Source organism: Tupaia chinensis, unplaced genomic scaffold (assembly GCF_000334495.1).
Source record: "Tupaia chinensis unplaced genomic scaffold, TupChi_1.0 Scaffold000387_1, whole genome shotgun sequence".
In the NCBI taxonomy this organism is placed as follows: Eukaryota; Metazoa; Chordata; class Mammalia; order Scandentia; family Tupaiidae; genus Tupaia; species Tupaia belangeri.
The window spans coordinates 2,519,502-2,530,552 of NW_006159889.1; the positions used below are offsets into that span (position 1 = coordinate 2,519,502).

At 53.5% G+C, this 11,051-nt stretch overlaps 1 protein-coding gene across 1 annotated transcript in view; it reads right to left on the reverse strand.

Moving 5' to 3' along the window:
- BEST4 (bestrophin 4) overlaps positions 1 to 3,247 on the reverse strand; it is a 3,927-nt gene extending 680 nt beyond the window's left edge. Inside the window, exons 1-8 of the mRNA XM_006153794.2 lie at positions 3,096 to 3,247; positions 2,920 to 3,014; positions 2,212 to 2,445; positions 1,825 to 1,979; positions 962 to 1,039; positions 485 to 670; positions 292 to 372; positions 19 to 173 (exon numbers count right to left, since the gene is read on the reverse strand). Coding sequence (XP_006153856.1) covers positions 19 to 173; positions 292 to 372; positions 485 to 670; positions 962 to 1,039; positions 1,825 to 1,979; positions 2,212 to 2,445; positions 2,920 to 3,014; positions 3,096 to 3,247 — 1,136 coding nt within the window. The remainder of the gene's footprint in view (positions 1 to 18; positions 174 to 291; positions 373 to 484; positions 671 to 961; positions 1,040 to 1,824; positions 1,980 to 2,211; positions 2,446 to 2,919; positions 3,015 to 3,095) is intronic.
- Positions 3,248 to 11,051: the final 7,804 nt, after the last annotated feature.

Consider the following 11,051-nt stretch of genomic DNA (forward strand, 5'->3'; position numbering starts at 1 on the left):
CCAGCGCTGGCCACTCACCGCAGGTTGAAGGTGGAGCCCAGGAAGGAGGGCCGCAGCGACTCGGCCGCTGTGGCCACAGTGTATGGCGGCTGCGGCTGGTCCTCGTCCCAGTATGGGTCCTTCTCGGCGGGGGGCAGATTCTGGTACATGTCGTCCACAGACAGCAGGGACACCTGGGCCAGCAGAGGGGTGGGCAGCAGGCCGCAGGATCCTCCTCTCCTCCCCTTTCCTCTCTCCACACCCAGGCTGAGAGTGGGCAGGGAGAGGGAGCCAAGGACCTGATCCGCTCACCTGCAGGTTGCGGTCTATGAGCTGGTTGGTCTCAAAGTCATCATCATCCTCACCAAAGGGGTTGATGATCTGTTCAGCCACCTGCAGGTTGCAGTGTTTTCTGGCCTCAGGCCCATTTTCTGTCCCCAAAGCTGGCGGGCCCTTTACCCACCTCTCTACAGAGCATGCTGGCATGACCATCTGAAATGCCCACCTTGAGCCAGCCAGCATAGAAGAAGAACTGCAGCAGAGTGGTGAGAGGCACGTACATGTCCAGGTCTCCCACGGCTGGCCCCGGCTCCAGAAGCTCTGGACTGTTGGCAGCCCCCGCCTCTGGCTCCACAGACTGGAGGCCAACCAGGGAGAGGCCAAAGAAGGAGTACACGGCTATGGTCACCACCTGGAAAGGGAGAGCCAGCTCAGAGTGTGGGGCAGGGGTGGGGAGAAATGCTGCTCCTGCCGCTGAGGACCTGTAGGAAGTCCAAAGAGAAATTCCTGTGGCAGGACATGGCAGCATAGTGGGGTAGGGACAGCCGGGTTGGGTGGAGGAAGGCTTTGAGGATGAGCCCTTGGCTGTCCAGTGCCTCACAGCACTAAGTTGGCCCAGGGCAAGTACCATCTCTTCTTAGTATCTCACACTGCAGGGAACAATTCAGTAGGCACTGGGGCTGGGGAGGTGAGAGGCAGTTACTTGGGTGTAGACGAGGGGGATACTGATCCAGTCATAGTGGAACAGCATGCTGCACTTGCCACGGTACTTGTTCAGCTCCTGGTGGAACAGCAGGAAGGGCAAGTCAGCGGAAGTGAGAGAGGAAGAGTGGGGAGAAAACAGCCCCCAGCACTTCCCACCCCCCAGCCCATGCTCAGACTAGGCCTGGCCCGGTCCTGAAGGCTCATTCTGCTCTTGGAGGAGTTATCAGACTGGGGTGCCTGTTATGGAAAGCAATTTAGCATGCTACATGGGCGAGGCTGTGTTTGGAGCCCTGATTCAGTGGCTTGGAAAACACACTGAGCAGTGTGTGCATGCCCGAAATCGCTAAGGGAGAGTGAAAGAGAAGGGATTGAAGCAGGGCCATCCTCCCTGGGTGGTGATTTCTCATTTTCCCTCCCTTTCTCTTTCTGTCTCTTCTTACACACCCAATGGCAAAAATCTTTTTCTTGGCACGCACATACACCCAGCATGATTTTCAAGTCACCAGGTCTCGTATTGGAACCGCAGTTGGCCATCTGGGAGTCCAGAGCCTTAGTCACCACTCCACCTCTGGCTCCCACTATGGCCAAAATCTTAAAAAAAAAAAAAAAAAAAAAAAAAAAATCCCAGCTCCACTAACTAGCTGTGTGATTTGGGTTTTTTCACGTGTGCCTCAGTTTCCTTGTGCATGAAAGCGGAATGATGAAAGTACCTATCTGAACTGTTACCGTCAGGGTGAAATGACTTAATATGGGTACAGCACTTCCTAACGTGCATGGTACATAGTTGGCTCCATATAAATAGTAAGCCTAAAATTATCATTCATTTGAAAAGCTAGAGGGAGGCGGCCTGGGCTGACTCACTTCCAGAAGTAGGCAGAGAGCGATGTCATCACGGACGCGCCCCTCCCTCCGGGCCTGGGCCGCCAGGTTGGTGAACCAGACGCAGGGCACCCAGTATTTGTTGAAGTCGGATTTCAGGCTCTCAAACTTTTTTCTCTCTTCCTGGGACATGAAACCTAGAGGGGTAACGTGGGTGGGTGCACGTGCATCCTCTGCCGCCAGGGGAAGCTGCTGTTCCACCACGTGGCTGCCCTCCTGGTCCTACTGGCTTGTCGCTCTGGGGCCCCGGAGCGCCCCCTGGAGGTCGGACCTCCCTTTCCGGGAAGGCCCAGGCCCCAGCCCTGTTCCAAAGCAACATCTGCATCCGGCCTTAAACCCGGCCCCCAGGGCTCCCCGCGTGCTGCGCACCTGCATCCACCACGTGCTCCATGGTGGGGAAGCGCTTGAGCACGCGGGTGCTGACGGAGCGCAGCACCAGCACGGAAGCCAGGTTGGCGTAGCGGATGAGGGTGCGGCGTAGCAGGCGGCCCCGCTGGTCCTGGCCGTGGACGCTGGCCGAGATGACGCACATCAGCTGATCCGGCAGAGGGATGCTTGTGTACTGAGACCACCAGCGGTTCACCACCAGAGTCACGTAGAAACCTGGTCAGCGCCATGGACAGTGGGGATGGGAGGGAGGGTGGAAGGCCTGGGGTGAGAGCGCCTGGCCCCAGGCCAAGTTGGAAGGACACACCGGGCTCTAGGGCAGCCTCTTCCTTTGGTCCCATGGCACCCTGTGTTTGGCCAGGAGGAGGGAGGAGCAAACTTCCTTGAGCGGAGTGGAAGTGGAGGTTCAAGCCAGGTAATGGTAACTCTGAGACCTGCTTGGAGTCTCTCTCTCCGCTGTGGTACCCAGAGTGGGGCCGTGAGGCCAGCAGGTGCCTGGCGCCTTGTTTGGAGTGGAGGCCCCGGAAGTGTTGGGTAGAGCCCAGCTCTCCAGAAGTCCCAGCCCCAGCCCCTGTGCCCACCTCCAGGCTATCCCACAGGGGTTATTCTGACCCTCAGAGCTGCCCACCCCACACAAAGTTTAGGCCAGAAGGTAAGGAGGTCACCCTGGGGAGCAGGAAGGGACTTTACCCAGCACAAAGGACAAGGGGATGAGCTCGGCCGAGCGGTTGCAGTATCGGGCCACCTGGGCATACACGTGCCTCTGCTCCTGGGTCAGCAGCAACCTGGGACGGTCAGGTGTAGGCCAGGTGAGGGGGAGGTGCGTGCCTGGTCCCCCACCGGCCGGCCCTGAGACCTGCCCTCACCGGTAGGTGACACTGAGGCTGGCATACAGAGCGGCAAAGAGTAGGAACTCCTTGTAGAGGAGCTTGTAGATGCTGCCCCTCCAGCGGAGCAGCAGGCTGGAGAAGCCTCCAAAGCGGGCCTCTGCCACTTTGAGGGTGTACGAAACAGTCATGGCTGTGGTCCTGGGGCAGAAGTTCACAGAGCTGCCCCAGAGCTGGCCCTCTCCTCAGCTTGCCCTTCTGTCACCACGCTGTGTTTTCCAGGCCACCTCCCTTCATGTCTGGTCACACACACAGCACGCTGACCTCGTCCGCTGATGGGGGTCCGCAGCTGCAGAGTGGACAGCACACTCCAGTCCCTGCAGAACTCAACAGGCATGCAGGGGTGAAGCAGCATGGAGGTGGGCCAGGAGGAGCTGAGACCTACTCCCCCTCATACACCAGCCTTCCAATCTCTTTTTTTTGGGAAAGGTTTTTGCTTTAGGGCGCGTCCTCTCCCCCCTTGGGGGGATGGCCACATCGCAATCCCTTCTCCATTCTCCTCTCAGGATCTTGGGCACACACACACACACACACATCCAGCATGAGTTTAAGCCACCGGGTCCGGGACTCGAACCGCAGTCAATTACGTGGGAGTCCAGCGACATAGCCATTACACCAACTGCTGGTCCCCCAAGCTCTTCTTCAACCCGCAGGGCCAGAGGTAACCAGCCCCGGCTCTAACCCACCACTGTTCTTTGAGACCTTGTTCTGGAAGGTGATTAGCTCGTCTTCCCTGGCTCAGGACACTGCCATGCCCACCCCATACCTGCCTACCTGCTCTGGGCAGCAGCCTGCATGGAGGAAGAACTGGGCTCACCCTCACCCCCCACACATTTAAGTACCTCCTGGGTCCATAAAGTTAGGCTGGACTGAGATAAGCATTGATGGATTGAGGCTGTCACCCAGCTTCCCTGTCCTGGGAACTGGGTGTGTCTCCCTGCCCCTGCAGGGCTGGGCTGGCCTTGGAGTGGCAGAAGTGCCATCTGCACTGACCCCACAGCTCACACAGATGCCGTCATGTCTGATGACAGGGATTTGTGTCCCACGCTCCAGGTGAGAAGACTGATTCACGATAAACTTACAGTGTACCACCTGCTGATCTCGGAGCACCGACAGGCGCTGTGCCCAGGGCACTGCTCTGTCATTCTTTAGGAATCCTCATCACAACCCGTGAAGTAGGGACCATCACATTTCACAGATGAGGCTCCCGGAGTAAAGGACTTGCCTGTGCTCACACAGCTAGGATGTGTTGGAGGCAGGATTCAAAGTCAGAGCTGATGGACTGCAGCGGCCGGAAGTGGCCCCTCTGTGCCTAGACAAGGGCTTGAGCTCTGGGACAAGAGTCCTGTGCACTGGCCACACTGCCAGGCTTCTAGGCAGGCTCTGAGGGTCCTGGCCAGGTCCTTCCCCTCTCCCATGCTACAGAGTTGGCAGCCACGGACCTGGGGCTCTGGCCTAGGGGTGTAGACCCCTCTAAGTCCTGTGTGTATGATGTCCTGACTCCCAAGAGTGCCCAAGATCTTGAGTGGCCACCTCTGCTTCTGGACCTCAATTTCTACATCTGTTAAACAGAGGAAATAAAACCTAAGGGGACCAACAATTGGTGTAATGGCTATGTTACTGGACTCCCATTAGGTGACTGCAGTTCGAGTCCTGGACCTGGTGGCTTAAACTCACGCCGGGTGCATGTGCATGCGTGCCCAAGATCCTGAGAGGAGAATGGAGAAGAGATTACAGTGTGGCCATCCCCCCTGGGGGGTGATTTCTCGCTTTCTGTCTCTCTGTCTCTGTCTGTCTGGGGAGCGCACGTGCCCTATAGCAAAAAAAAAAAAAAAAACTCTCCAAAAGAAATGAATAAATAAAGCTGGATACACAGTCTCAGATTCCCACCGCTCCCCTCATCACAGCCTGCCTAGCTCATTTTTAACTGCTCCTTCAAGGTTTGGCTAAAAGCCATCAGGGCAGCCTGCCATGGTCTTCCCCGGGGCCCTCCTTTAAGCCTTCTCCTTTCTGCTCTTGCAGAGAGTCTGTGGTCTGTTACAGGAAGGCTTCCCTGCTAGCCCATGCGACCCTGGAGGACAGGACTGGCTCTGTTTCCTCTTGGTAAGACGAGGGAGGCCTTGAAACCAGGAAGGCCTCTTTGTTTTCCTCCTTCCTTTCCCTTCTTCCTTCTGCTCCCTGCTTCCCCTCGTCTCACTTGAGAGCCATGGGGTCCCCCTCCACTTTGTGGTCAGGTTACCCGATGAACCAAGGTCAGGGAACCTGCTCATGGCCTGACTGGATTCTCCCTCCACTTCCAAGTAAGATGTCCACAGGAGGGAAGAACAGGACTGTGTGTGTGCCCTGCAGGTCTGGGAGACCCAGGGCATGACCTGGGGAGGGCAAGATACCAGCCTCAGGGCCTCTCCACCATGGCTGTGCAGTTCTTCCCAAGCTCTAGTCTGGCTTTCCTAGAGCATTCTGGGCTGCTGACCAATTAAAGATGTTCTAGGGCTTGGGAAGCCAGGCCCTGGGAGCTCCTCCCTGACAGCTCTCCCCAGGGCACCCAGCAAGCTGGTTTCCATCCTGCGCCCCACCTGCACCTGTGGCCCTCACCCTTACTCTGTCCTGGGAATTTCCCACAGCCAGGGACAAAGGTGCACAACCTGAGGGTTCGGCCTGAGGAGGGGCCTTCCCCAGGCCCTAGCCCCTCCCTCCTGGATCACCTTATCTTCCCAGCTGCTGGCAGGTCCCCTTGTATATGGTGCAGGAAGGGGAAGCTCTCAGCCCTAAATCACCTGCCCCACCCTCCTTATCCTCCCCAGCTCTGCCTGACCCTCTCTGCTGGTCCTGCCCACCCTCTCAAGGCGGAGACTTGGATGCCTGCCTTGGCAGTTACTGGGCTTCGCCGTGGTCACCATCTTCTCGTAAGACGGCGATCACAATCACCACATCACCAGCTTACGGTGATCAGTCAGTAAGATCAAGGCCTTGGGACCTGTGGGTGGAGTGATGGTTACGTCGCTGGGCTCTCACCTAGTTCACGTCCTATACTCAGCAGCTTAAAATTCACGCCGGGCGCGTGTGCGTGTGTGCCCAAACTCCCGAGAGGAGAATGGAGAGAAGGGATTGTGCCTATCCCCCCTGGGGGGTGATTTCTCGCTTTCTGTCTTTCTCTCCAGCAAGTGCATGTGCCCTATAGCAAAAATATCTCTCAAAAAAAAAAATATCTCTAAAAAAAAAAAAAAAAAAAAAAGAGAGAGAGAGAGAGGGAACACAGGCAAGGGCCTCATCCCAGGTCTGGGAAGAGCAGGGCACTCAGTCCTAGGCTCAGCACCTTGTGCTGGACAGGAGCTCCTCCGCTTTGGGGAGGAGGCTGTAGGGAACCAGGCCTGGGGGCCAACTCGGATCTCTCCCTAGGAGTCTGTCCTGCCCTCTCCACTTCCCAGACCCATTCCCTGGCTTTATTGGCAGACCCCACTCCACACACAAAGTTCCAAAACATTTCCCCCAGGAAGCCCAGCCGCACCTGGGCAACTGGGGCAGGGGCAAGTAGACCTCTGACTCCTCCATACACCTTGCAGAGCCTGTTATGGTCCAGCCTCTCCACTCTTCTACCTAGCCTCCCACCCCATTCACCCTTCTCCCACAACTCTGAACTTTGCTATAGGGTGCATGCGCTCGCCATAAATAGAGACAGAAAGCGAGAATCACTCCCTGGGGAGATGGCTGTGCTGCAATCCCTTCTCCTCCATTCTCCTCTCAGGATCTTGGGCACACACGCACATGCGCCCAGCGTGAGTTTAAGCCACGGGTCCAGGACTCGAACCACAGTTGACTACATGGGAGTTCAACACCATAGCCATTACGCCACCTGCTGGTCCCAATTTAGTAATCTTAGCCTACATAGATTCCCCAAGTTGAGTGAGATCCCACCTCTGACTCTCATAAGTCTCCCATCCTTCCCCGTTCCCTAATGGAGCACCAATCACAGTATATTCTGCCTGTTGGAGGGATGGGGCACCCCAGGGTACAGCATGGAGGACGCATAGTGGTTGCTCAGGAAAATATTTGTTGAAAGAATGAAAGACTTGTTCCATGGCCGAGTTCCAGCTCCCGTGCCCTGCTCCAAGGATCTGTCAGCTTCTTCTGGCCAAGGCTGCTTGGGGAGGGGAAGTCTTGATTAGCTGCCATAGTAGATGTTTGGCCTGAGGCCTTTGGAGCATTGATGGAGAGTTTCAAGGCTGAAAAAGAAGCAGTTTGCAATCACATGAGGTAGAGGTGGAATTTTGGTGTCTAAACCATACCCCACAGGGCCTGTGCTTTGTGCAAGGGAGCAGCAGATCCTGGGACTTTGGTGTACAAGAGAAACATATGGTTGGAGCTAAAATGAAATTATCTTAGTAAGCTGGGCTCCTGGAGAGAAATGGTTTTCTAGGCTTAGAGCACACAGGATTCTGGCCAGAAAAGCCCTCTAAAACTTAGGTAGCAGATTTTCTGCCTGTCTTCACAGCCAAAAGAGAGCATGGTGGATCTCACTAAACATTGTTATAAAATTAAGAGGCAGCAGGTGGTATGGTGGTTAAGGTGCTAGACACTTCCACACAGCCGACTACAGTTCGAGTCTCGAACCTAGTGGCTTGCTTTCTCACTTTCCCTCTCTTGCTCTCTGTGTCTCTCTCTCTCTGGTCAAATTAAAATAAATGAATGAGGGACCAGCAGTTAGTGTAATAGCTATGTCACTGGACTCCCATGTAGTCAACCATGGTTCACGTCCCGGACCCGGTGGCTTAAACTCACGCCGGGCATGTGTGTGTGCGTGCCCAAGATCCCAAAAGGAGAATGGAGGAGAAGGGATTGCGGCGTGGCCATCCCTCCTGGGGGGTGATTTCTCACTTTCTGTCTCTCTGTCTCTGTCTTTCTGGTGAGCGCACGCGCCCTATAGCAAAAACTTCTAAAAAAAGAATAAGTAAAATTATATATAATTATTTTTTTAAAAATTAAGAAGCTGGGGCCAACAGGTGGCACGGAGGTTAAGGTGCTGGTTCCCCATCACTCTCTGTCTCTCTCCAGCGAGTGCACACGTCCTGTGGCAAAAAAAGCTAAAAAATAGGGGCCAGCAGGTGGCGTGGTTGTTGAGGTGTTGGAACCCCACATGGCCAACAGTGATTCAAGTCCCAGACCTAGTGGTTTGCTTTCTCATTTTCCCCCTTTCTTTCCTTCTCTTTCTCTTGCTCTGTGTCTCTCTCTGGTGAGCAAACATGCCTTGTAGCAAATTCAATTAAAAAAAATTTTTTTGGAGAGGTTTTTGCTATAGGGTGCATGTGCTCTCAAGAAAGACAGAGAGAGACAGAAAGCGAGAAATCACCCCCCCAGAGGGGATGGTCACGCTGCAATCCCTTCTCCTCCATTCTCCTCTCGGGATCTTGGGCACGCACGCACATGCGCCTGGTGTGAGTTTAAGCCACCGGGTCCGGTACTTAAACTGTGGTCGACTACATGAGAATCCAGTGACATAGTCATTATGCCAACTGCTGGTCCCAATTAAAACAATTTTTAAAAAAATTAATAAACAAACATTTGTTGACTTCCCTGGCTGTTCTTTCTAAAGTAGGCTCTTTGTTTACTCTTTTGCATACTTCCTTTGTAGCACCTTTGCAGCCTGCATCCTTGTTTATGAACTTGCCATCAGGCAGAATGTAAACCAAGTGCAGGCTGCCCTTCGACCACTCTTATTTGAGACAGTGTCTGGCACTCAGCAGGTGCTTAAAAATAAATTTCAGACGACTCACTGGCTTAGAAATTGATTGGATTGTACAGAGAGAAGGTAGAATTGGGAAAGAACAGGTCAAGAGGAGGCCTTAGGGGCCAGCAGGTGGCATGGTGGTTAAGGTGCTGGACTCCCACATGGGCAGCCATGGTTTGAGTCCCAGACCTGGTGACTTGCTTTCTTACTTTCCCTTTCTCTCTCTCTCCCTGGTGAGCATGTATACCCTACAGAAAACTTAAAAGATAATATACAAGGAACCAGCAGTTAGCGAAATGGCTATGTCGCTGGACTTCCACGTAGTCAACCGCAGTTCACGTCCTGGACCCGGTGGCTTAAAACTCACACCGGGCGCGTGTGCGTGCGTGCCCAAGATCCCGAGAGAATAGAGGAGAAAGGATTGCAGCGTGACCATCCCCCCTGGGGGGTGATTTCTTGCTTTCTGTCTCTGTGTCTCTCTCTGTCTGGCGAGTGCACGTGCCCTATAGCAAAAATCTCTCAAAAAAAAAAAAAAGGAGCTGGCAGGTGGCATGGTGTTTGAGGGCACTGGACGCTGGCAGGTGGCATGGTGTTTGAGGGTACTGGACTCCCACATCACATGGCTGACCACAGTTTAAGTCCCGGACCTGGTGCCTTGTTTTCTCGTTTTATTTCTCTATCTCTCTGTGTCTCACTTTGGTCAAATTAAAAATAACAATAATGATAAATAAAATAAAGGAAATAATTCTTTTAAAAATAATAATATTAATAATAAATAAAATAGATTTTTAAAAAAGAGAGAGGAGGCCTGTGACTTTCGGTGAGGGTAGAGACCATGCATTGCGCTCTGTTCCCACCTCTCCACTTCCCCTGCAATGTCCCTGAGACAGAGCTGCTGGTCCAGCTGGGCCTCAAGCCTCCTGAACATCAGGCAGCCATTACCTTCACCTCATGGAAATGACATCCAGTGCCCATTACTTTCGCCTCATGGAATTGGCCTACGGCCTACTTTAGACAGACTAGCCAATTCCTGGCTAGTTACTTTTCCAAATAACTTTGCTATCTATGCACTCCAGAGGTATGTGCACCCCTCCCATATTAACATCACAAGATGAGGGGCACTAAATTCTAAACATACTCTGTTGATTCTGTTCATGTATAGCTAATCTTTTGGAGAGGTTTTTTTTTTTTTTGCTATAGGGCGTGTGCACTCACCAGAAAGACACAGAGAGACAGAGAGACAGAAAAGCGAGAAATCACCCCCCCGGGGAATGACCCTGCTGCAATCCCTTCTCCTCCATTCTCCTCTCAGGATCCTGGGCATGCACGCACAAGCGCCTGTCGTGAGTTTAAATCACCGGGTCCAGGACTCAAACTGCGGTCAGCTTCATGGGAGTTCAACGACATAGCTATTATGCTAACTGCTGGTCCCCCCAAAATCGTGCGCTCCTCGAGAGAGACAGAGAGAGAGAGTGAAATGGATTCCATGCCGCAATCCTACAGCCTCCATAGGTTTTTGCCATAGGACAGGCGCCACCACGCCCTATAGCTAATCTTTTACTGAAACCTCAAACAATGCATACAGATAAGTCCCCTGTCCTGGTGACTGGGAATCTGCATTGATCTTCGATGTAGGAATGCTTTGTCATTCTCCACCAGCTGTCAGAGAGCATCCTATCTTATATAAGTAAATTCATGTCTTCCCCTTCTGGATCTCTGGGTGTGTTCTTTGGACTTGGTAAACATTATGGGCAAGCCTTCTGAGATTTGAGGCTCCCCCAGATCCAGAAAGGTTAAGCCCCATCTGTCTCTGCTCCTGGAAAGGGTGGGCATTGAGCAGGAGTCTAGGAGCCCAGATAGCCTGAGATTAGCTGCCCAACTGCCCTTTGCTAGCATGTGAAAGAACCCAATTCCCATTCTTCACTTTCTGGCCTTCTGGCTGCTGACCCAAGGCAGTAGGCATTTTTGAGGGAATGGAAAAGGGGGACACCCCAGGAGCTCAAGATCAGCTCCGGAAGAGTGCAGAAATGGTAACAGATGTGTTGAGATGTGTTCTGGCACACATTTAATACAAAGCTCTGTTTGACCCCACAAACCCAGCGCTGCAGCCCTGACTCAGGCAAGCCAGGCTTGAGGGTATGCCATTCTTCCAAAGCTCTACAAGGAGAGGAGGCGACGACCGACGTAATGAGATGTGCACACGGTTCAGC